This window comes from Panthera uncia, chromosome D4, assembly GCF_023721935.1.
Source record: "Panthera uncia isolate 11264 chromosome D4, Puncia_PCG_1.0, whole genome shotgun sequence".
NCBI classification, from domain to species: Eukaryota; Metazoa; Chordata; class Mammalia; order Carnivora; family Felidae; genus Panthera; species Panthera uncia.
The window spans coordinates 78167457-78194084 of NC_064807.1; the positions used below are offsets into that span (position 1 = coordinate 78167457).

At 38.1% G+C, this 26628-nt stretch overlaps 1 protein-coding gene across 1 annotated transcript; it reads right to left on the reverse strand.

Annotated features, from left to right (window-relative positions):
- Nucleotides 1-3288: 3288 nt before the first annotated feature.
- On the reverse strand, nucleotides 3289-26481 carry RAB14 (RAB14, member RAS oncogene family). Its single transcript, XM_049628138.1, has 8 exons — nucleotides 26223-26481; nucleotides 17462-17520; nucleotides 16276-16329; nucleotides 14596-14773; nucleotides 9901-9967; nucleotides 5010-5097; nucleotides 4582-4612; nucleotides 3289-3594 (listed from the first exon to the last, which is right to left on the reverse strand). The coding sequence occupies exons 2-8, from the start codon at nucleotides 17511-17513 to the stop codon at nucleotides 3417-3419; spliced, it is 648 nt and encodes a 215-aa protein (XP_049484095.1). The 5' UTR covers nucleotides 17514-17520; nucleotides 26223-26481; the 3' UTR covers nucleotides 3289-3416.
- Nucleotides 26482-26628: the final 147 nt, after the last annotated feature.

The following is a 26628-nucleotide window of genomic DNA, read 5'->3' on the forward strand; positions in this document are numbered from 1 at the left end:
ACGGTGAGGTGAAGTACGAAACTACAGGTTATAGATGAGGTTTTAAAATACTGCCAAGGACTATTTTCTAGGCCCGTAGACAGCTTCCGAACCAGAACAGTACAGAACAGCGCAGTGCAGTAATCCCTCGCCACTCACAGACGTTATGCCCAAGGTGTTTGGCCAGACCTGGACCGGTAAGGTATGGGATAGACAATTACAATCAAGATAATGAAAGTGGCATAAAATCGGCATAAAATCTGTTAACACTCAGAAAGTTCTAAAAGGCATCTACTTGCAAAATAAAAATGGATTTGGTGGTGTCTTTTGTAATTACACTCTTGTTTCATTTTCACAAGTCTTCGCAAAATGCTTTGAAGTCAGGCCTCTGCACAGTTCTATTGAAATCCTTCAGGGACACATTTTCCCATTCTTCTTTCTAAACTGCCACGTGGACCCTCTCTATTCCCATGTTCTTTGGTTTAAGAAGGAGGGAATTGAACCACACACCTTTCTAAAAAGATCACACTTGAAACAACGGATACGTGAGCAAAAGAGTTCTCAAAACTGTAGTCTGGAATTAGGTGAGGTAATCAATGTATGAAGCCAAACACCTGGTTCCAAAAGACAGCTTTCCAAAGAAACTTTACTACCTCTAGTAGGACATGAACATCACCACCAGAAATTTTTTTTTTTTTTAATCGAGGTTACTGCATCAAACACTTTATTATCCATGAAAAACACCTGAACATTGTACTGGAACGTCTAACCCATAAAGAGTACTGAGCACCAAGTACTAATCAAGAGGGGCTCCTCATAGGTGCACGGTTAACAACCCAGAGAACCGGGTGACCACAGAGGGAGTAAGCTCTCCTGGATTAAAGATTAAAAGAACTTCACTCTCTCTACTTGCCCAGTGTCTGGCACACGTATGTTACAATATGACAATTTGCTCTTCTGTTTTTGAGCACCCAAGTTTATTACAGGGGGTTACACATGCAAATAACAGAATTTGGCCCCAAGTACAGTCAAGGGAGAACACTATCAGGCACCAAGGGTGCCGATCTCACGCTGAAAAAAGTCAACTTAAACACTGCAAGTCTGATCTGAACACAAGAATAAAAGTGTAGGTCAATTACTAAGCGATGTGGATTTATACGCTATATACATAGACTTCTCTATACAAGGACAGTTCTGCAATAAAAACTGACAGCTTCTGCCAGATAACCGTTTGCCTGAAGAAAATACGAAATCCTATTGTAATTCAGAAAATAATGCAAACCATTTTAATTTAATCTAGATACAGGTACTTTATTTACAAATATTTAGATTAATAGCATTTTGTTACATCAAATGAAGAGTACAGCAGTCTGAATAAATCCTGTCACAAAAACAATAAGACCCACTGTAACTAACTTTGGGAATCAGGGTATTGCACCTAAACAAGCCACAGTCTTTAGTTTGTGATTGCTACCTTATATCCCAATGGGTGGGTGGTTGGTTTTGTTTTTGTAAATATATACACACACCAGCAGGTCATGGTCCCTGGGCAAGTCCCTTGTGAAGCAACAGGGTAAGCAAAATGGGTCACTTTTAAGTCTTGAACAGAATATACCAATCTACTCCAGGAATCTTGTTTTTAAAAAAGTTCAACGAAGACAAAAATAAAGATGAGTCCACAAATTAACCCAATCCTATTTTCTGCACATTCCAGTTTTGGCTTTTATTTAACATTGACTATACAATACTCCAGTACTACCACATGTTTACAACCCAGAAAGTCGTATTTTTTATTTTTACTTTAGTGTCTGTAAAGAGGGATTTCAAATGTGTATTTTAAACACAGCAGGTGAGCTGAGTGATTTTAGATAATACACTAAGGTTGACCTATCCTACTTCAAATAACCTCAATTCTCAGTCTGAACCATAAACTCCATCAGAAATCAATCAAAAGAAGTAAAGAACCTGGTGAAACAGAAGTTTGTTGTCTAAAGAGATCATTTCCCTTGCAACACAGTATCCTTTCAGTGGCCAAACCACCCAGTGCAAAGTAATAACTTACTTCGGATCGGATCGGTGCAAACACTGGCGCAAACACTGAAACACCGTTAGAAACACTTTCCCTTTTACAAAACAATTTATGCCCCCATGACATAAAACAGCCCCTTATACTAAGAACACAAGGGATACCTTAAATTATCTCACTGTAGTGTTAAAAATGCACAATTTAAAATCCCTTAACAGCAGACCTGCGGTTCTGACGGTCCGGTCCACAATCTCACCATTCCAAGAAGATAAAGGTATAAAAGCTTAAAATGTGCAATAATAAACCCAGCCTTTTTTCTTTTTCTATACAGTAAGGCAAGAAATGCAGCCTGTAATGCAAAACGTTTACAAAGAGAAAAGCAGGTTAGCACATTGTCGATTGCACAAGAACAGTTAGGAAAATCAGCAGGTAAGCCACGGTGCGAAGATGGAACAGAATCTGCTAGTGTTAATCCTCCCGTGCTAGGAGCTCCTTCCAGCATTGTGTCCCCAAAGACTGCCAGCACCAGAGGGTGACGCCAGTATTACCTGTGGACTGCAGTTGTGTCTATTTCCTTGTGTGAAATGGAAGGGAGTAACATGGTCACATATAGGTCATACTGTACAAACTGGTATTTTATACTGTTCCAATGCCAGTAATCAATTTATTTTCTTCATTAAAATAATATACACAGAATGTATTGTTAGTTCGGTTCCTTCAAATTTTATACATATTTACTTTCTGCTAAAGAGAAAAGGATAAAATGGTGTAAAAAAAAAAAAAAAAAGATAAAGCTATTAATTAAGCACGAGAAAAGATAAGTGGATATTTCCCTGTGCAAGGCTAAGACAGAAGCAAACCTCCACGAGAAAAATGCCACCCACACGACAGAAAATTTATCCAACGAAAACAAAACAAAAGCAGTTATAGAGCCCATTCTCTATCATCAGAAGTCATTCCACAGCAATAAACTTACTGGTTACAACAGACATACTTGAACAGTTAAAGATGGGGAGAAAGGCTTAAGATATCATCAAATTAAACCATACAGTAAGACAAAGCCTTGCCAAAAAGAGGGAAGGATAAAAATCATTTAAGTCCAGCATCAGTGCTCAGTTTAAATCATGTACTGGTGACATACCTATCACGAGGACGATCAAGGGGAAAAAAAAGTCTAGATTTACCATGCAGGAGAGATTTATTACTCTACTTGCCTTTGATAACCTGATTACACCTAGTTGTTTAGCAGTTTAGTATTGTGTTAAACTGTTTTTACAACAGAGTTGTTTTTTCCTTTTTTTTTTTTTTTTAATTAAACCCAGTAAGATGTACAGAAGACAATGAGGCAGTAAAAAGTACTGCTTCCAACAGACAGGTGAAAGGTCAAACGGGAGCTACGGCAAAGAGGTCACTAGCAGCCGCAGCCTTCTCTCTGGGGTTGGGGTTCACTGGTTAGCCTGCCTCCCTGCGGGGCTGAAGGCTTGTGTTGTACACCGGACTCAGCAGCATTCAGATCCAGGCTTCCATCCTGAATGTTCTGATAGATTTTCTTGGCAGCTTCAAGGAAAGCATCTTCTACATTCTCTCCCCTAAGAGGCAATCGACAACTTTATTCAAGAATCACAGCTCTCCACGAAAGATTAGACATGATGCACTTTTGCTAACCTTTAGTCAACTGCCATGATGTCTTCAACTTAGCCACTGTCATCTAACAAGAGATTACCAAAGACTGAGCTAAGGAGAGCAACGTGGGGAAATAATTTCTGTGGAAAAGCATGTGAACGCAGTACCAAGAGCTGTTTCTACAAGCCCCAACTGGGTAACAGGGTACGTTCCAATCATTAAAATGTTATATACTAATATATAATGAAAATGAAGAGCCAGTTTGGTAACTGTGAGAAGGCATTCCAAACACAAACAAACATCTCAAAACATGCAGAAGAGGATTCCAGGATTTGTATGGTCTGATTAGCCAAGCACCAACTATACTGTTTTTATCATGTGATGGTGATATATTCATGCTCGGCTGTGTTCACACTTCAGTTCTCTTCATACTAACAATACAGATGTCACTGAACAAAGGGGCTGGCTTCTCACCAGCAAGAGATGTTTGACTTAATAAATGAAGATGGGAGGCCTGGGGTTCAATAATGGACACGGAGTAACAATCAGAAAATTAATTATGCTTCTAATTATTCTTAGACATTGTTTCCTTAGGTCATGCTTTTTAATCAGCAGTATTAAATGAACAGATTAACCAAGCTTGAGTCTAAGATGCCAAACTCAACCTCAGTTGTGAAAGTCAAACGCTTTTGAAATGCTAACACAACTTCATTTATTAACCTGGATTACCAATGGGAATAATCAAGGTACAATCTTTTAGGCAAAGTTAACAAAAAATATTACTTTTAAATGTGAAACAGGAAGCAAAGGGATGCGTGCTTACTATTCTTCCCACCATAAGCGTTATTACATGCAAATATATTAGAATCCATTTTCCATATGTGTGGTTCTATTTTGAGAAGTTTGAATGTAATTAAACATAACTGAAAATGATTAATTTTAGCCATACGTACGTTTTTGCACTTGCTTCAAGGAACAATAAGCCTAAAAATAAAATTCAGACTTATGATTAAGACATTTCAAATGAACTCAAAAGGGCATTATCTTCAATAACACTTGAATAAAACCTTCCCATGAATAAAAGTTTCCCATCAGCTATCAGTACTCCTATCACAGTATTTTATGCAACAATACATGTTAGCTTGAGATGGCGGGGAATCTTTATATTTGTTATTAAATACTTGCACTACCCCCAACATGAATAACACGAATGTCAAATAGAAACATTTTATTTCCTCACTCTGGAAATGTAAGCAGTTGCCATTAAAAAAAAAAAAAAAAAAAAAAAAGTCACATAATCTGCAGTATCAAAATCCCACCCTTCCTTAGAAATTCTATGTGTGAACCAAAACCACCATTAAAAATCTTAAAAGAAACCCACCATTTTCTTCAGCAAACTGTTTGGCTTCTTCATATGTTACATCTCTCTGGGCCTCCAAATCTGCTTTATTTCCTATGAGAATTATTACCTAATTTGTGACCAAAAGAAAGACATCTTAAAATAAAAGCAACCATTTAAATCAACCATTAAATTTCTGAAATCCAAAAACCTCGACAGAAAAAACACAGGGACCTAAAAAGGACACCCAAGTACTAGCAATCTCATCTAGCAGACACGTATGAAAAATCACCAAGTCAGTACTATTAACAGGGATCTCAGCAATTATCTAGGCCATGGGCTGACAAACTGTATATAAAGGGCAAAGAGTAGATTTTTCAGGTGTGCAAGCCATTCAAAAACAAAACAGTCCATGAGGCACAACTGGTCTAGGCCAAAGGTTATGACTTATCTGAGTAAGCTTACTAAAGGGGTCACGGACAAGTTCCCGGGGATCTGCGAATGCGCTGAAATTAAGCACAGAATGTTGTCAACAAGTACATTCCCTGGGAGAGAATGCTCATGGTTTTCATCAGATTTTCTAAAGTTTCTAGGACCCTCAAAAAGTTAAACTACTAGTTCAACTCCTTCAGGCTATAAGTAAGGAAATCAATGCTCAAATAAGGCAAAGGAATTTGTCAACGTTTACTCGGTGAGTCAGGGGGAGGAAGATATTAGAACCAAGGCAGAAAACCCAAACTGTGACCTTCAAAAACTGTCCTTACACTAGCTAGCCCTAGGCAGGACTACATTTGTAGCAACTGATAACAAATGTCTGTGTTCTGTGGGGAACAGTGGTGGTGGGAAGAGGGAGTGGGGGGGACACATATGCAGACAAGTTCAAATCCAAGGCAAAATACACACACTTATCTATACTCGGTTTGGAATCATTTATACAGGTGAAGTTAGGCCAGAGTTAAAGGCAGCTCTGAAATGTTCTAAGAAAAAAGTCTGCAGCCTTGGAAACAGAGCTTTGATCGTCATGGTGCTTTGGGAGGGCGGGAGGCATTTATGGATAAACTGTCTCTGTCCATATATAACCTTATTTCATACTAACGAGTGATCCCCCCTTCCTTTCCCTTCCAAACAGATGTGGTAATCCAGATACAGACAGGAATGGATGGTTTCAACCAAAAGTGATTTCCACCATTAACTTTTTCTCATGTGACACTGCAGACCTGGCTCTCCTGTTTCTAAAACACGATGTCTAACGAACTGAAGAACCACCATGATCTGAATGTAAACCTTGAGCAAGAACACTTCAGCAGTGTAACAAATGTGAGCATTTTTCAATCAGTGTGGACAAGGGCCCACTAAAGAGGGAAAGATTTTCACATGGAGTCAGTCTTTTAAAGAATAAGGTAAGAACACTTAAAAAAGGAAATCAGCTTTAAAAAAAAAATCAAGGCTGATAAAGTCATGGTGGCCTAATACAGAGCCATTATAAGACAAGTACTCAAAACAAGAAATGTTTTGTATGTCAACTAGATTTCAGTTAAAAAAAAAAACAACAAACAAACCAGGGTGCAGCACCTGGGTGGCTCAGTCGGTTAAACCTCTGACTCTTGATTTCAGCTCAGGCCATGATCTCATGGCTCATGAGTTCAAGCCCCACATCGGGCTCTGCACTAACAGCCACGGAGCCTGCTTGGGATTCTCTCCCCCTCTCTCTGCCCCTCCCCTGCACATGCGCGCGCTCTCTCTCTCTCTCTCTCTCTCTCAAAATAAATAAACTTAAAAACAAAAGAAAAACCACACCAGGGTGCCTGGGTGGCTCAGTCAGTTAAGCATCCAACTCTCGATTTTGGCTCAGGTCATGACCTCACTCACAGTCTGGGAGATGGAGCCCTGTGTCGGGCTCTGTACTAACAGTGCAGGGCCTGCTTGGGGTCCTCTCTCTGCCCCTCCCCAGCTCATGCACCTACATATGCATGTGTGTGTGCGCTCTAATATTTAAAAAAAAAAATTGAACTGCACACCTTACGTGGGTACATTATGCTAATTATATCTCAGTAAAGCTGTTTTTAAAAATAAAAGATAATTTAAAGAATTATTTTAAATGGTAGCTGAATGGAAACGCTGCCTCCTCTCCCAATTCCTTAAGAAGTTCCAAGCCGTGCTTTACCTATCATCCTGAAAGGAGACATGAAAGTAGCATGCTAACAAGACAGAGATACAAAATATACCAGACAAAATGGGAAGGTATGTAACCCCCATATAGAAATTGAAGGCAACTTTATAGAAAATGTAACATTTGAGCTGGACCTTAAGAGATTTTCTTTTGTAGGGGAGCAAATTTTGCCACCTCAAGATAGGCCTCTTTGGAATATTAATTATCTTAAGCTAATTTATTTTTAAGAAACACCAGACAGAGGTAAAGCTCTGAAAACCCAAAGTTACCCTTTACCTTAAGAGATATTTACACTTAGAAGAAAAATCTCCATTTGTAAGGGTATTTCCCTCTCAGTACCAGGGAGAGGGTACCGACTCAGCCTCCAGAAACTTTTAACAACTCTGTCCATTTATTTCTTAGACCAACCAGAAGAATCTTGAAAGGCAGAGGAAAGTTTTTCCTCCATTAACACTTTCTTCTGAAGATGTGGTAAAATTTAAAGAGGCATAAATAAGACAGGAAAGACATGCCTAACTTGTCATTATACTCCTCTAAGAACCCTCTACAATGAGGTTTTTTTTTCTTTTTAACATTTTTCTTGAAGTAACTATAGAATTACAGAAGCTTACAAAAGTAGAGATTCTAAAGACCCTTCACCAAGCTTCCTCAACAGTAGCATCTCACAGACTTTCAAAACCAGGGAAGTGACACCGGTGCACTCAATTTCACCAGCTGTACACTCTCGTGTGCGCACAGTTCTATGCAATTTTATTGCAGGTGCAGATCTGTGTCACCACTATCAGGATACAGAACTGTTCCATCACTACGAAGGAAGTTCTCTGTGCTGCCCTTTTTATAGTCATCCCATACCACTCATAGCCTTCACCCCCATCTGTTAACTCCTGGCAACAATTCTGTCTTTTTGAGAGTGTTTTATAAATGGAGTCATTCAAAATGTCATTTTTTAAATTGACTTTTTTCACTCAGCATAATGTCCTTGAGAGCCATCTAAATTGCTATGTGCATCAATAGTTCATTCCTTTGTTTCCCTGAGGAGTATTCTGTAGCATGAATATACCAGATGGGTTAACCACTCACCTACTGATGGCCATCTAGGTTGTTTCCCATTATTGTAAATAAAGCTGTTATGAACATTTATCTATAGCTTTGTATGTATACCTACAGTGGGTTTAAAATGATAATTGATACGAAAATTCCAGGCACAGTCCTTGACATAAAAGGCAAATGACATTAACTTTCAGTTCCACCAATTGCTTGCTGTTCCTTGATTAAAAAAAAAAAAAAAAGCCAATCTTATCACTGATAACAAAGCCAAGTAAGACACAGGCCTTCTTCTGAAGAAGCTCAGCGTCAGTCACAGCTCACGGCCTTTCCTCACCTGCTCCTGGAAGCCTTATTCACCTCTACAGTCCCAGTTCAAACATCACTTTCTCTGTAAAGCTGGATTCTCCAGACAGCACTGCTTATGTGGAGCACTTCAGGAACACACACACCAGTTGCTCCAACTCCTATTTCACTCTGCTTTTCAGCGCAGCGAAACACATACGCACAGCTATCTCCTTACTAGACCGTAACATTCCGTGGGCCAAGATGCATCTTTATCTCTGGCTACTGCAGAGTCTAGCCTGGTAGTTGGCCTTTAAAATCTCAGTATCTTCTCACTCTGGCTAAGAAGCTAATTTTTATTTTCATTTTAAAAAGAAAAAAATTTTTTTACAGTGCCTGGGTGACTCAGTCAGATAAGCATCTGACTCTTGATTTCAGCTCAGGTCATGATCCCAGGGTCACGAGATTGAGACCGAGTCAGACTCCACACCCAGTGGTTAAGATTCTCTCTCCTTTTCCCTCGGCCCCTCCCCGGCTCATGTTCTCTCTCAAAAAAAGGTTTTTTAATTTGCAGTTTGAAAATATAGCACAATAATGCTTACTTTTTGAATTTACCTTTTAATATTGAAGTATAGTTGAGATTTTTTTGGTAAAAAATTTTTTTTAATTAAAAAACTGATTTTTTAAAGCATGTAGAACTCTTTTATCTTTAATTGAAATTTTACTGAGATAATTGTAGATTCACAAGCAGTTGTTAAGAAATAATAGAGATCCAGAAACAAAGAAGATGAAATATAACAGATGAACATAGTGGAAGGGAAAGAAAATTAAGGTAAAACCAGAGACAGAGGCAGATACTTAAGAGGCTCTTAACTATAGAGAACAAACTGAGGGTTGATGGAGGGAGGTGGATGGAGACGGGCTAGATGGGTGATGGGCACTAAGGCACTTGTTAAGAGCACTGGGTGTTGTATGTAAGTGACGATCCATTGAATTCTACACCTGAAATCAATACTACACTATAAGTCAACTAATTTGAATTTCAATAAAATCTTGGGGGAAAAAAAAAGAAAAAATTGAGACCCTTTATATTTTTCCCAGTTTCTTCTAATGATAAGGTTTTATGAAACAAATGCAGATCCCTTTCAAAGTGATTGTTTCAGATTTCATAGTCTCCACCTCACAGGAGGTCACCACTCCATTCGTAGCATTTTTTTTTTTTTAACCACAAACATGAACAAAAACCAAGTATAAATACAAAACCTAGAGTAATTACTACTGAAAAAAAAGGTTAACTTCTCTTTAATTAATTTGAAAATAAAATATTCTCTCATTCTTAGTACTCAAATACAAAAATCCTATTAACAAATAACTTTCCTTTCGGGGTTAGTGTAGTTCTCAAATTTTCTGTAGAACAAAGGTTATTCAACTTACAGTATTTGGATTGGTGAGATTCCTTGCATCTGTCAACCAGCTGCTTAAGTGGTTATATGTACTTCTTCTGCAAAAATTAAAGTTTACGTGTATGACTACCACATACAATTGCCATTTCAATTTTTTAAAAACAAACTTCAATAAATATTTAAAATATTCACTTTTATCAAAATCTGTGGAATGTAAACACATATTTTCCAAAAATCTAGCCTAAACCTATTATTTTTAAATAAATAAACAATAATCCAACAACTTTCTAATTACATTTCAGGAGTAAACTGCTTGCATTTAAAAGTACATTCATAAAGCACACCAATAGGCAAGCAAGGAACAACACAGAAAATTAATGAAAACAATTCTGAACCCAGAATTTACAATCTGAAGTAAAAACTAAGATTATTTTTAAATCATCCAGATTTTCGACCACAAAATGGAGACATAGCACCAAAATGTCTCACAAATGGTGTATGTTCAGGGGCAAACATGTTTGCATCTGTCTTTTTCAAATTAGAAACCAAGACAGTCACACTATAGACAGATACAAAATTCACCTTTCCTTAAAGAGAAAGTTGAATACGACAGCATAAAAACTGGCTTTAGGGGTGCCTGGGTGGCTCAGTCGGTTAAGCATCTGACTTTGGCTCAGGTCATGATCTTGAGGTTTGTGAGTTCAAGCCCCACGTCGGGCTCTGTGCTGACAGCTCAGAGCCTGGAGCCTGCTTCAGATTCTGTGTCTCCCTCTCTCTCTGCCCCTCCCCTGCTTGTGCTCTGTCTCTCTCTCTCAAAAATCAATAAAACATTAAGAAAATTTTAAAACAAACGTGGCCTTAAAAAGGCACTTAATACCTCTGACAGGAAATTGAAGTCCCTAGATATCAGAGCAAGTTTATTCTAACTCTGTACTCTTATTTACCCAGCAGCTAAATCATTTTGGGATCCAGACTGCCTTATTTCTCCACTTTCTCCAAGCATTAGTTTAGAAACTCATAGGCTCATTTGCCCTAGCCAAACAGGCCCGAAGAGAGCAAGCAAATTTAAGTAATATACAATACTAAATACAGGATAGTATTAATATTTCTCAGACTCTACCAAAGGGATCAAATAAAATTTTGAAGGTTAAAAATGTTTCGGATTGGGGGCACCTGGGTGGCTCAGTCAGCTAAGTGTCCAACTTCAGCTCAGGTCATGTTCTCACGGTTTGTGGGTTCGAGCCCCGCGTCAGGCTCTGTGCCAACAGCTCAGAGCCTGGAGGCTGCTTCAGATTCTGTCTCCCTCTCTCTCTGTCCCTCCCTCACTCACACTCTGTCTCTCTCAAAAATATATATTAGAAAAGATTTTTTTAAAAAGGGGTTTCTGATTTAAATACATTCACAGAACTTTAATCCATCCTACTCATTTAACAGGTAAGTAAACAGAAGCCCCACAAAGATCCAAATGATTTCAGAGCCAGGCCTTGAACCCTTTGCACACACACTGTCCTCAAAGTGTTTCAAATTCAGCCTTGTGAATATATTCCATCATCTCCAGCTGTCAGTACCTACATAAAGTTGGAATATTCTAAACACTTAATCCCTTCCCAGTGGGAACTGAAAAGGAGTCCTAAGATTCTCTTTTTTACTGTGGTAAATCATGTTACACACAAATCACCGCCTAACTGTAAAAAAAAAAAAAAAAAAAAAAAAAAAAAAAATCAAATAAACAAAAGTAACATTTTCCTGATGTTTTATAATTTTCTAATGGTCAAATATTTTTAAAAAGCACAAGCCATATCGCTTTACTCTTCAGTATTTGCAGCACTGACATACTTTGCATTTACACATAAATTTATCCTACTTTGTGCACAAAAACTCAAATAGCACAAATACAAAAATATTTATACTGATTTTAGTAAATTTTAAAATGTCAAAGCTGGCAGCAACAGTGAATTACAAACCGCCATTACTTTGGTAAACAGAGAAATCTACACATCCTTTTTAAGTATACAGATCACGTAAACTTTAGTTTTGGTAATTATTTTATTAACTTAAATTCACCATAATTTCAAATCTATAAATACAGCAGCATCAGAATATTCATTAATTAGTGGTAATAGTGCTAAAAAAAAAAAAAAAAAGTGCAACTATATCCCTAACTTTGGCATGGATGTTAAATGACATATCAAACAACTGATATAGCCAAAAAAATTGCCATGATAAGCTATGTTATCAATTTAGAAAAGTATCATGTAACAATTATAGTTAATGCCAAGAATAAAAAATATTACTAAAGCAGGAACTTTCAAGTTTGCAAAATGTCAAGGATTAATGCTACTATGAAATGTAGCATATGAAAAACACCGGTGTAAAGCCTGAAGTACTTTTTTTCAATAATACTTTTATTGGGATATGAACATACCATAAAGCTCATCCTTTTAAAGTATACAATGTATCAGTTTTTAGTATATATTCCAAAGTTGTGCAACAATCACCAGTATTTATCACTCCCAAAAGAAACTCCGTACCCATCAGCATTCACTCTCTGTCCCCTGGCAATCTACTTTCTGTCTCTATGAATTGGCTTATTCTGGATCTTTCATATAAATGGAATCATACCTGTGGCCTTTTATGTCTGACTGCTTTCACTTAGCAAAATGTTTTCTAGACTCATCCACCTTATGGCATATATCGGAGTTTCTTTTCTTTTAATGGTTGCATTATGCTCCATTGCATGAATATACCCATTTGTCTATCTCTTCCTTATTTGATGGGCATTTGGGCAGTTTCCAGCCAAAGTACTTTTGATGACTTGAACAGACACATATTCTACCAAAAGTAGTTGCTATGCTTAAAAGGTATGCTTAAAAGCAAACATGTATCAAATCATCACTTTGTAGATCTTAAACTTACACAATGTTATGTGTCAACTATATTATCAGTAAAGCTGAAGGGGGAAAAACACAAGCACACACAAAATAAAACCAACTACATTACAGATTGAGAACTCTAAGCACATATCAGGACATTTAAATTGATTAATAATGAATAGAGTTTTTAATGATGCAAAGTCTTCGGGAATGCACCCCTCATAAGGATGTCTTGTAGAGATGGCCAGGTTCTTTAATATTCTTCCCACAAAACTATCTACTTATCATGTTACCAGTTCCTGGCTATAGAGAAAAGCATTAAGGCTATTTCACTCCTTTTGCCCTGAGATCACCCAACTCTAGAACTCAATGAACTTCAAGCACTGTAATTATAATCAGCCGCTACCTTCATTCTAAGTCCACATTTCCCAGTGTGTTCCTCAATAAAATAAGCTTAGGAAACACCAAACTAAATTAACTTAAAGAATTTTTCTGCAGAACTTCTCAGGGTGCTAACATGTTAATGTGCGCTGTATTGTGACTCTTCAAGAGCAAACATGTAAAGCATTTCTCAGAAGGAAATATGCTTGAAAGTCTAATTATCATTTGGCCCCACTCACCCATCCCTACCTCCTCTCAAAAAAATAAGACAAGAGTCACAATGCTTTAAACTGGCACTCTGCGGGGCGCCCGGGGGGGCTCAGTTGGTTAAGCGTTCGACTCTTGGTTTTGGCTCAGGTCAGGGTCTCACGGTTCATGAGACTGAGCCCGGCACTGGGCTCAGAGCTGACAGTGCAGAGCCTGCTTGGGATTCTCTCTCTCCCTCCCCTGTTCACACACTCTTTAAATAAACACAAAAATAAACTTTAAAAAAAAATAATAGGGGCGCCTGGGTGGCGCAGTCGGTTAAGCGTCTGACTTCAGCCAGGTCACGATCTCGCGGTCCGTGAGTTCGAGCCCCACGTCGGGCTCTGGGCTAATGGCTCGGAGCCTGGAGACTGTTTCCGATTCTGTGTCTCCCTCTCTCTCTGCCCCTCCCCCGTTCATGCTCTGTCTCTCTCTGTCCCAAAAATAAATAAAAAACGTTGAAAAAAAAAATTAAAAAAAAAAAAATAATAATAATCAACTGGCACTCTGCGTTAATATGAAAGGTGATCCAGTTCATTTGCCAGCTTAGCACAGTTTAATGAAGTAGCCCAATTTTCCATGTTTTTCTCAACCCAAATAGGGTCCAGCTTTGTGATGTTGTATCAAGTGCTTTCAGTTTCCAGAAAGCCAAGCTAAAATAAACTTAATCTTGCTGCATGTGGTATTGCAAACCATTTCAATCCATTTTAGAGCAAAAAAGAATTTAAGTGAATGAACAATTAAATACCTCAAACACCTTCAGATGCAAGCATAAGCACTTTTTATAACCTACCATGTTGGATTAGCAAAACTACTTAATTCCTTCATTGACCTGACTTTGAAAAAGTGTCTTTGAACAGAGTCACTCAAGACTCGCTTGCTTTGTACTGAAGTGAAAAAGAACAAAGTTTGGTATAAAATATTATTTCACCTCAAATAACTGAACAGATGCTGCTTTTCAGAATAGTCTTCTTCTATTAGCTCCACCAGCATCTCCTAAAGTTTTTCTTCGGTCATATCCACTTTCAGAAAAGGAAACCAACATGTTACACACGTCAAGTCTTCTACAGCAATTTAGAGAAGAAACCATAAAGCCCAAATAAGCTCACGTATAGGCACACAATCACAAACTAAGGAATGCCTGCATCGATAAAACAGGAGACCACGCTGCCTCAAGTAGACGTGTTTTTTCAAGTACGAAGTTTGAAAGACTATGAATCTCTTACCTAGTGATATCATACACCATAAGCGCTCCCGCAGCTCCTCTGTAGTAGCTCCGCGTAACAGCCCTAAACCTCTCCTGTCCTGCTGTATCCCAAATCTGCAGTTTGATTTTTTGGCCACTAACTTCAATTATTCTTGTACCAAATTCAACACCAATTGTGTGAGGACAATCAGCCATAACTGTCAGAGAGGAAAAGAAATAGAATATAATATTCCAACTTCCAGAAAGCTTCAGATTAAGACCAGCAGAAAAAAATCCACTGGACAATCAAATGTTATTAAGGCTTGTAGGCTATGAATGGACTCAAGCTAGCGCTGAAAAAAAATTAACAAAAACCCAGAGGTCAAAGAAATCTGACTGGACTAAAACAGAGGTGAGCAAACTTCTACAAAGAACCAAACAGGGGGACCTGGGTGGCTGAGTCGGTTAAGGGTTCAACTCCTGGTTTCGGCTCAGGTCATCATCTCAGGGCTTCGTGGGTTTGAGCCCAGTATTGGGCTCTGTGCTGCCAGTGTGGCGCCTGCTTGGGATTCTCTCTCTGCCCCTCCTCCACTTGCACCATCTCTCTCTCTCTTTCTAATAAGTAAACTTAAAAAAAAAAAAAAAAAAAAGGACCAAATAATAAATATTTAAGTTTTGTAGGCCAAAAGGTCTGTCACAACTACTCAACTCTGCTGCGGAAGCACAAAAAGCAGCCAGAGACAGTAAGGAGGATGAGCGTGGTTGTGGAAATAAAACCTTATTTACAAAAACAGGCAGTGACTGGATTTGGCCCACAGGCTACTGTTTGCTAACCCCTGGACTAAAAGAATCTGCAAATTAAAAATAAAGATTTTAATAAGTTCTTCATAATATCAACATTATGCTATTTAGACTTCTGATAATCATTACATATAACAAACCAATCAATGGTTTTAAGACTCTAGGAGTTGTTGGTCAAATTTTCATCCTGGAAAATACTATCAATATCTCAAAGAAAAACACATTTAACATATACTTACAATCATATATTGGCAGGTTATATATGTCTAATCCAGTAGGACAAGCTTATTAGTCCTTTCCTTATAATTAGGCCACTGAAAACCTAAACCCACTACTCTGCGGTACAAGTACACACAGACTGCTGGAGCTTTCACAAAATGTTACATTAAGCAAAAACAAAACAAAACAAAACAAGCCATAAAAATAATTTCAACTATATGGAAACAATTTCAACTACATTCAGCCTATCAGTTACATAAAATAAGATGGTCTCTTCCTCTACCACCCAAGACAGAATTGTACTTCAAATATTAATAAACCAGTCCTGGATACAGAAAGAATTTTATTTAAATATCTCCAATCTATTATTTAGTTGACAAATGATACATGCAGCAAATTTCTAATAATTTCTAAAATGGTGAAGTCAGAGAAAAGATTATTTAAATCTGACACTGTAATATACATTTTAAAAAATTTCCTACCATCAAAACAAACTAAACAAGAAACTCAAATTATATAGGGTATATAAAAATCAACACTCTGTACATGCAGGTGTATTTCACTATATATACAACTATTTAAATTCACTCTCTAAAGAAATGTTGTATTTAAATGCATATAGTGAAAATGGCACTTTTTGAAAAGTAGGAAAGTGACAATAAAGCATGTATTAATGTTTTACCTTATATATTGAACTTACATTTTTTTTCTGTAAATTGATGAAGTAAGCAAGATTTTCCTACTCCCATGTCCCCTGTTTCAAAAAAAAAATTTCAAGTGGCAATTACATACTCAGTTTTATACTCTTATAATTATATACAATGATTGGTATATCCCCTACCATATCACATCACAAATTTCTGGGACATTTGAAGTTATATTTCCCTAATATATAATGAGTTTGAAAGATCATACAGGTCACTTTTCAATGTGATGTACAGACTGACGATTCCTAACCTTCAGTATGATAGAACTGAAGTTATAAATTATGTTAGTTAATAACCATCAGATAGGAAGTGCTTTCTAAGAGAGAAACTATTGTAAAAGCATTTTCTACTTTGAGCTGTTTCAAAGTTTTGTATTGTTTTTTTTCCCTTAATCCATGCATTAAAGCAAAAGACTTCTGGGAGTAAACAGGGCAGCATATAACTAGCAGAAATAAAAAATTCTAGAAGTCTGATGGACTAGATCTCATATTTTCTCATATTCCTTGTATTTCTTATAGAATTCCACAAAAGAAAAGCACGTACACTACAGGAAAACCACAACAGAACAGATGCCATCTCCGACTGTACTATAGCAATTTAACCTTTGGTGAAGAAAAGTGTTACAATACAATCACATATGATCAACATGTGACAATCAGTACAATCGTCTAATATATGTATATGTATATGTACTAAGTATATGTACTTTCAACTGAGCTCTTACAACTATACTTGGGTAAATAGCATTGTGTTTTAATTTGAGCAATATCTTGAAACTTAATGGAAAAACTACCAATATCATATTATATATATTACACAATTACTCTGAATCAGTGTTCTCTATCACTTTTTGGAATCCAGGGGGCTCCAAGGGCTTTCATGATATTTTTGGAATGTTATCAGTACTCCTAGCAAATCTGTCCCATTTCCAGGATTAACAGCTTTCAGGCAGTCCTCAAGAACAATCAACATCAGTTCAAAAGGTACCCACCACTAAGTATCCATGGCCACAATGCAAAACCTGTATTACTGCAAAAATAAATGTTATTAAAGGAGCTTGAATTTTGCAGTGAAAAAAATCATACACTTCTTCTGGAGTGGTATCTTAAGTTTTAATATATAAATATTTTATACATTGACTTTCTTTGCAGAACAAGAGTATAAGTTAAGTAAACTTACCGATAATAATATATTTAAAGATGTAAGAGTAGTTGTATGGTGCAGTTGCCATGGTGGCACTAAAAACAAAGAAAAGTGTGTTACTGCAGAAGGCAAGTATACACAAGTTACCCAGTTGACCGCTGCTAGCCTTTAAAGATATATAAAATACAGCATATGATTATAAACAAAATGTATGCATGCATACATTTCTCAAATTGACCAAATGCATAAATTCTCTTGGATGAATATTAACATTCTCACATACTATCCATAGAAATATTAAGAAACCATTATATCAGAACAATTCCAGTATTTCACTGTAGGAAACATCCAATAACAAAATGTCAAACAAGGAAATCTTTATAAACTTAAGTTAAATATCACTGTAGGGGCGCCTGGTTGGCTCAGTCCATTAAGCATCTAACTCTTGATTTCGGCTCAGGTCGCCATCTCACAGTCCTGAGAGCCCCGCTTCAGGAAGCCTGCTTGGGATTCTCCCTCTCTTTCTGCCCCTCCCCTGCTAATGCTTCCTCTCTTTCTCTCTCTCAAAATAAATAAACTTTACAAAATCCTTATTTTTTAGGAACAGTCCTCCCTCCTCTTTGAAGTCCCCACTCGTCAACTGATCAAATGAATTACGGATGTCCACTTGTTCAGGACTCTTTGATTTCACAACAGAATGTTATAGAAAGTAACCACTAACTTATAAACATAAAATAACCCTTTTTAAAACTCTACTTTAAATCATGGTTAGCATAGCTTCCAAAGAAAGACCAATCATATGATTTCCAAACCAAATTACTGCCAGGATTAGATAAAACCACATGAAACTGTTGTTCTTGTATTTTTTAAAGTCATTTATTTTGCAGTTTTATATGGCTCAACCTAATACAGAATTTGAAGATTATGTATCAAATGCCTACTACATACTACTCTAGAAGCTGAAATAATGGCATAAAATACCACTTACGTTTATAAAAATTGGCAAGTTTATGTATTAGAAAATATATATATATTTTTAACATTTATTTTTGTGAGACAGAGAGACAGAATGCAAGTGGGGGAGGGGCAGAGAGAGAGGGAGACACAGAATCTGAAGCAGGCTCCAGGCTCTGAGCTGTCAGCACACAGCCCGATGCGGGGCTTGAACCCACGAACCGTGAGATCATGACCTGACAAGGCGGACGCTTAACTGACTGAGCCACCCAGGCGCCCCTGTATTAGAAAACATTTCTAAAAATCACAGCCTAGTCTTTACCTTCAGATAGACTTAACCTAAATAATTCTAATTTCTTTCTACTTTAATAACTTTAAGAAAAACCTCTCCAATTTATTCAAATGAATGCCTTGAATGTGTCAGACACTGTGCTAGGTGCTAGAAACAAGAAGTAAATTCTAATACTGGTAATGATTTCCTGTAGCATTTATTCTCAAACCAGTTTTCAGCTTAAGGAAAAGATAAAAAATTATACATACACACACTTATAAATATTTGACCCCATTTCTAAAATTTTAATTTCCAGTATTTTTTAATCTGATTTTACTGTCATGGTCAATTGTCACATTATATAAGCCAGACATATGACGTTTGTAGAAGTTCAATTACTAAAACTAACAAAATTACTACATAATAAAATTTAACATGTAGAAAAAAATATGTATTTAAAATAAGTATATAACTGCTATCAGGAAAGAGAAAAAAGTTCATTACAGTAAGGTATTAGACAATCAGGACACAGTAGAGTCTTCTCAATGTGCTGTAAGGATTACATTTAACAAAAGTGGATGCCCTGCTACCCATTCCAGCTTGACGTGTTGTAACATTTTTATAATCAGTCTTCAACATTACTGAAAACTCCTTTAACCAGTTCGTACAGGAAGGGAGTTTTTCTAGTTAGATTAACTGATTCTGAACATAATAATTTGTTTCCCTTTTTCCAGATAATGGGGACTCAAAACTTTTAAGAATGAACTTGGTTGGTCCTGAGGCTAAAATTGGTGTGGATTATTCACCAGATCCCAAACACAAGGAAGAAAATATTCTTTCACAATAAAAATGATATTTAAAGGTTATTAACTTCTTCACCTGTATTCTTCCCAGAACCCTGTAATTAACTTTTAACTTCCTTTTTAAGCTCCTCTTTTCCCATTCAAACTTGGGGAAAAGTAATCATTTAGTCACCTTGAAATTACTGTCTTTCATGTTCTTACCTTTCTGATTTTCCTATTTCCTTTCCCTCTTCTTACTGAAACTTGTAGCTATATATACTTTGCTGCCTTCCATTATATTATGTTGAAACCAAGGCCTCTAACAATCCTAATATCTTCTTGAAATGTTCTAAAGTCTAATCAGGAAATTATAAACCAATTCTAGTTGTATTAATTTGTGTGCGTGCTAGTCATCACACAAGCATTCATTAATTATCTATACAATGACCAATTTTCAAAACATTTTTACAAAATATCAAGCATTAATTAGCACACACTATTCCCAAATAAAAGAGAATGACCACTATTTCACAGTGAATACCAGTGCCCTGTCTTTACCCCACCACACAATTTTCTGGTTCGAGTTTCTTAAAAATGACCCAAAAAGCAGAGTTAAGAAAGGAAAGCTACTCAAACTTAGTAATTTCAGTAGACAATGAAGGCAGAAAATATCTACAACTGTAGTCACTAACATAACAGATCCTCCCTTTCTTATTATAAGCTAAGATACTACCTAGGTTTAAACATAATGTTATGCATAACATTCACTCAAAATTATGTATTTATAGAATTATATTCAAGTGGTCTTTTAAATATTAGCCATGCTTAATATGATTTTTAAAAAGTATTTTTCAACATCATTTCTTGCACATGGAATGAGACATACCACTGTTAAGGTGAAGAATGTACTTTTTAAAGTAGCTTTGGAAAGGGAAACAAGTTTTCTTATTACTTAAGGATGCTTTTGCTTTACTCAAAAGTCAAAAACTGGTGGTCCAGTTCAAACACTGAGAACATGAGTTCATTCAACACTACAATCTCCACTAATTAAAAAAACCTTAAAATACTCTGTAACTTGTACACAGCTACTGATGTGATTAAATGCACTTCTTTCCATGTGTTACAAAAGCATGTGAATAAAGTTCATATGAAGATAAGCTCTCGTTCAGTGCCTTTGATTTCCTTAAGAGTAGTACTACGTTCAGGGGCACCTGAGTGGTTTAGTCAGTTAGGTGTCCCAACTTCAGCTCAGGTCATGATCTCATAGTTTGTGAGTTCAAGCCCAGCATCAGGCTGTCTGCTTTCAGAACAGAGCCTGCTTTGGATCCTCTGTCCCCCTCTCTCTCTGCTCCTCCCCTGCTTGCACTCTCTAAAATAAATAAACATTAAAAAAAAAAAAAAGTACTATACTGAGACAACAAGCATCATTAAATACAGGTGAATAACTTCTAAACTAATAACAAATGTAACTGTTACATTACCATTCATTAGGCACTTAATATGTGCCAGGCAATGTTTTAAACGCTTTACATGCAATCTCAATTAATCTTTACTACTACACTCTTATAAAACATCTATAATCCTCATTTTATAGATCAAGACTCAATAGGTAAGTAACATGCCCAGGTCACAAAGCTAAGTGGTCAAGTCTATACTGAACCTGAGACTGTTTTGACTGCAGAGAACCCCCTCTAACCACTACACCATCCCACCTCCTCCATAGTTATGAGATGCACCATGAAACCCTTCTGTGATACTTAGGAACACATATCTTTTTCAGTTCACTCACTTGGTTCTAATTTAATACTCTAAGTAGTACTAAAAAAATTATATTCAGAGGATGCATTGTAACCAGGATTTGTAGATATGGATAAATGATAACACTAATTCAAATTATATCTACTTACAAAAAAGTTTCTGAAGTTAACATTCGCTGGGAGTAAACCATGGGATGATCAGGACTATGTTTCCCTACTTTGTCTTAATATAATGCTTACTTAATTCTCACAACTCTGCAGAGTCATTATCATTATTAGGTTTATGTAAAAACTGAAAAAATTGAGGTTTGGAGAAATTCACTGATTTGGCTACTGCTACAAAGTTAGTAAAATGGCAGAGCTGGAATCTGAATTCAGGCCTGATTCCAAAGAACATGATTTTCTCTAAGGTAGCTATGTAGACTGATAAAATAAAATCAAAAACTCAAAAGAAAAATGGAGGATAATTACAATAAATATTTAGGGTCATAGTTTTACAATCAGCTCATGTAAAATTTAGCTCTGAGCTTCCTGGCTGTCAAGAGAAAGGATTAATAAGTGCACATTAAGCACTGATGATTGTTGTTTGGCCCCTTTTAAATATTAACTATGCTTAATATTGCTTTAACAAAAGATTTCCCTAGATTAACATCATCTCTTGAACAAGAAAAACATATCACCATTAAAGTAAGGAATATATTTAAAAATGGGGTATGCTACTGCATAAAACTATGCAGAGTGTTTTTCACCTAACAAAATCATTGATCTATTTCCAGGCCAATACACAGAGATCTAAATGGTTACTAAGTGCACACTAAACACTAATCATTGTTGCCCCCAAAATAAAACTGCATGGTCTCCATACAGTTAATCAAACATCTCTCCAAATAAGATTATACAGACATATAAATGACTGGATTTGAAATATGCTGGTAGATGGGAAGGTTAGGTACTTTTTATACACTCAGCTTGTGGAAGTATGAATTACCACATTTTGGGGGAAGTAATCAATATATTTTAAAATCTCAAAGATAATCCAAATCCCCCTTTGACCAAGAAGTAGCCTACAGATACAAAATCTTCAATCCATAAGGTTATAGGTCCAAGGGCATTTAATGCAGCATTTTTACAGAAAAAAAAAAAAAAAAAACAACACCAAAAACCAAAAACCCCAAAAACAAAACCTGAAGACAATCTATACTCCTATCAACAGGGAAATGATTAAATAGAGTACATCTGTATTATGAAATAATATGCATTTAGTTTAAAAACCATTTATATATATACATATTATTAACCTGAAAACATATCCATGATTTTAAGTGAAAAAAAGTTGGCAGAATTTTATGCAATAGCGCACACACACACACACACACACACTCTCTCTCTCTCTCTCTCTCTCTCTCTCTCTCTCAATCCTGTATACAGGTAATATGGAAGGATACGCACCAAATTGTGAAAAATGAATACTTGGATTTAGAGCAGAAAAAGGATAGAAATTATTAACTTTATATATGCCTGCACTAATAGTACGAGCATGTACTATATTCACTAGTAACATTCTAAAGTATTCAAAGTAGAGACAATGAAAAACTATGAAATATTTAAGACATTTTAATATATAATTCTAATACAAAATAAAGACTAAACAGAACCAAAAAACTTCCCTTTCAAAACACTTTCAACATTATTTCCACATATACAATATGGGGAACATCATATGAAGTCAATCATATGATCACCCTCAAAAACCAGACAAAAACCACTCCCTCCAATAATCGACAGTAATTTTCCCATTTTGTTTTTTTTTTTTTAAATAGCTTGGCTTTTTTTACCGTGTTAACTTATGCACTATGTCTGACTAATCCTTTCACAACTGCTATATAGCTATTTTATTCTACTCCTTAGAACATGTTACCGTATAATTTTTACATAACTTATTCAAGACAACACAGGCCAAAAACAACCCGCAAAATATTCCAGGTGATTTATATTCTGATCCGTATTGTTAAAATTAGTTAAGCTTGTTTTGTGTGTGTGTGTGTGTGTGTGTGTGTGTGTGTGTGTTTTACATGCAAGACATTTTGTTTAAATACCAGAGCCAAGATAGACTGCTTTTGTGATTCCAACACAGAAATATTTGTTGATCATCTACTAAGCACAAAGCCTTGGGACTAGGCTTGGACAATATAGTAATGATCACAAAAATCATTGTTCCTTGCCTTCATGAAACTTAAGAACAGAAGCAGTCTGATTTGTTTACAAGCCCTCTAACATGGAATGCTACTTGATCTGTCAGACAAGTGGACCCAAAACTTGGGCAGTTAATCTAATAATCTAACCTAACCAGCAAGAGTGGTCAATTTCCTTTCCTCAACAGTAATGCAATCTCTGAAAAAAACCCCCCGTTTGTAACATCCACTTAAAAAAACTCACTTTGGACAAGATATTTAATGTCATACTTGTATATAAATTAATATAAATTAGGAACTAGATCCCTTACTGTGTCAAGAAAAATTTCTGTGTCAAGAAAATTTTCCAGTTAATTATGATGGTATGCTATGAATAAGAAGTACTCCAATACTGCACCTCTGTTCACAGAATGAAAGTACTTAAAAGGGCAAAACACTAAAACCCTGTACTTACTACTACAGTTAAAAGGTTTAGTAATAGCAAAAAAATTACTGATGAAATATGGATGTCTGAAACTTGCTTCAAAATAATTTGGTGGAGAGGGTATAGGTGTATATAGATCAACAAGACTGATCACTGTTAACACTGGCTGATGGGTAGGAGAAGGCTCAGTATATCACTCTCTTTTGTACATGTTTAAAGCTATCTAGAACATAAAGTTTTTTAAAAGTACAGTCTCTGATACTTCTATCTGTACACTGCTGTCTCCAACCATGCCTGACATTTTTAACCACACAAAAATGTTTCATGCTTTAAAAAAAAATAAAAAATCTCTCAGTTGCCCTAGTTTTAATATATTTGCCTTAACCAAAAGTTTCCCCTAATAGTACAAAATCTTACTAAGATTATGCAAAAATATTTAATACTGATAAAGATTAATTTTAAGAACACTCCAAATTCTGTCGCACAGTTCAAGTATGCCACAACAATAAAGTTTAACATGAAATTTAAAAAGCAAAAACTTTTTAAAAGGTGGCTTTAATTTCAAGGAATTTTTTTAGGTTATTAGAATCTAAAGGGATCTTACCTCTTTACAATAACTGCCATTTATTGAATGCCTAATACATGCCAGCTACTTTATACGCAATCTCTAATCCTAAAAATTCTTTTTACAGGTAAGGAAACCAACAAAGAGTTGATATATCCACAGTCCCACACTACCAAAGGGAAAATGAAGATTCAGGCCCAGGTCTAACTGGACAACTCTCTGATTTGATTGAATCAACAAATATTAAACAACCACTACATGCCTGGCACTGTTACAATGGAGCACCTACTATATGCCAAGCAAGGTGCTAAGGGTTTTTAATCCCATTTAATCCTTGAAACAGCTCTAAAATGTAGGTACAACTATCCCCTGTATAGATAAGGGCACTGACTCTGAGAGGCTAAGTCAATTCCTTAAGGTCACTCAACTAGAAAGCGGCAGTTATTAGTGTAGAAACCCTCCAAAACTCTTAACCACCACATGCCTCGAGGCATGCACGAATAAAAGGGTCTAAGCAGAACTGGGGAAAAAAGTACAGGCAAGTGTTGGGGGAAGGAGTGGGAGCTGGATTACTGCAAGGTCAAGTCTGTCTCCAATAACCACATACAAACAAAAGGCGGTTGTGACAGTAACAAAATGAGCAGGAAACTCTGCAAGAGTTCAGGTGAGCTCTGACACTTGTGTGGGACCACCAGAAAAGCACTTGGCCTCCGGGAACCCCAGTTTCGTCTTCAAATATACAATGAAAACCTTGCCATCTCCCCTCTGGAGTTGGGAGAATGAGGACTGGCAGTGGAGGAGTGACACTACAGACTTCCAGTTACAAAGAAGTCGTCAGTTGTCATCCAGTGCAAACGTAGGGAAAGAGGAATTAAGCTGCGGGTACGTTTTACGTGGCCATGCCTGTAACCCTAGCCTAACTTGAGGGTAGCGGAGAAACACCAGGCACAGCGCAGGCAGAGGCCAGTCGGTAGCAAGCATCCTGAACCAACCAGTCACATCGTAACTTCAAGCCTCAGTTTCCTCCCTTGTAAAGGAAGATAACTTTGCTTATCACCACGGGCTACTCGAAGAAAACCCTGTGGGAAGACACCTGGGCTGCACCCGGCACACAGTAAGGTGCCAACCATCAAAACAAACGCTGGCTTCGCCTTTTTGCCTTCCATTCTCAAAACGCCAAAACTTTTTTGGTCTTCTCCCCCGCTCCTCCATGCTACCTAAGCTCGAGGCCTCGGAGGGTGTCCGGGGCCTTACAGGGCCTCACCCCAACCAGAACCTCGCAAGCATAAGACCCCTTCCCCAGCCCAAGTGCACGGTCTACCCACATCGACAAGGACACCGGAGCTAGTCCAAGATGCCGGCGAGGCTGCGAGGTGCTGCCTTTTGTACTCCGGGCAGACGCGGCCTCCGGGACGGGGAATGCCACGTCTGGGCTCGTGGGCTGCGAGGCGGCGCTGCCCGCGTGGATAAATGCGGCGGGGGTGGTCCGCCAGAGCGGCAGCGCGGAGAGGGGCCTGCGGGAGGTGCGTGTGTGCCCGGTCCGGTCGAGGAGGCGGGGAAGGCGCGGCCGAACACACCCTTCCCCGCACGCCCCGCAGCTCTCGGCTGGGCGGGGAGGACCAGAGGCTCGGGCGGGCGCAGCGCGGGGACACCCCCCGCCCCCGCACGGGAGTCCCGTCGGGCCGGGCGCCGAGGTGCCCGGCGCCGACCCCGGGCTCGCCGCGGCCTGGCAGGGCCGGCCCTGCGGCGCCACCCGCCCGCCGCCCTGCTCGCAGTCGTCCGCACCCCGGCCCCCGGCGAGCCGGGCGAGGAGGCCTCGGCCGGACGGACACTGCGGAAGGCCCCGCGTTACCTGGGGGGTTGCTGGTGGCTGGGCAGCTTTCCGGGCGGGAGGGGGGCGTCAGGACGATGAAGAGGAGTGCGGGCGCAGCTGGAGAGGGGCAGGGGCGATCGGCCGAGGCCCCGGCAGCTAGCGGGCTGGCCGAGGAGGTGCAGACGCACTGGCAGCAGTAGCGGTGGCAGCGGCGACTGCTCCTGCGGCTCCCTCAGGATCTTCCTCGGGCAGGTCCAAGATGGCGGCGCTCCCTGCACAGGGTTTCCTGTCACCCTCGCAATGGGCCGGACCACAAAAGAAGGCGGGGAGGGGGGGGGGGGGGAGGAGAATGCGCGCGCAGCTGGCGGAGCCCCGGAAGAGGGTGGCCGGGGCCCGGCTCCCTAGCCACGCCCCTTCCTCAGCCCTTCCCTCTGGACTTGTCGCG

Coding starts and splice junctions, on each gene's coding strand:
- RAB14 (XM_049628138.1), bottom strand. CDS start 17,513: ATGGCAACTGCACCATACAACTACTCTTACATCTTTAAATATATTATT. Junction 4,613..5,009: donor ACAGTTTGCTGAAGAAAATG/GTGGGTTTCTTT, acceptor TTTTATTTTTAG/GCTTATTGTTCCTTGAAGCA. Junction 3,595..4,581: donor CTTGAAGCAAGTGCAAAAAC/GTACGTATGGCT, acceptor ATTGCCTCTTAG/GGGAGAGAATGTAGAAGATG.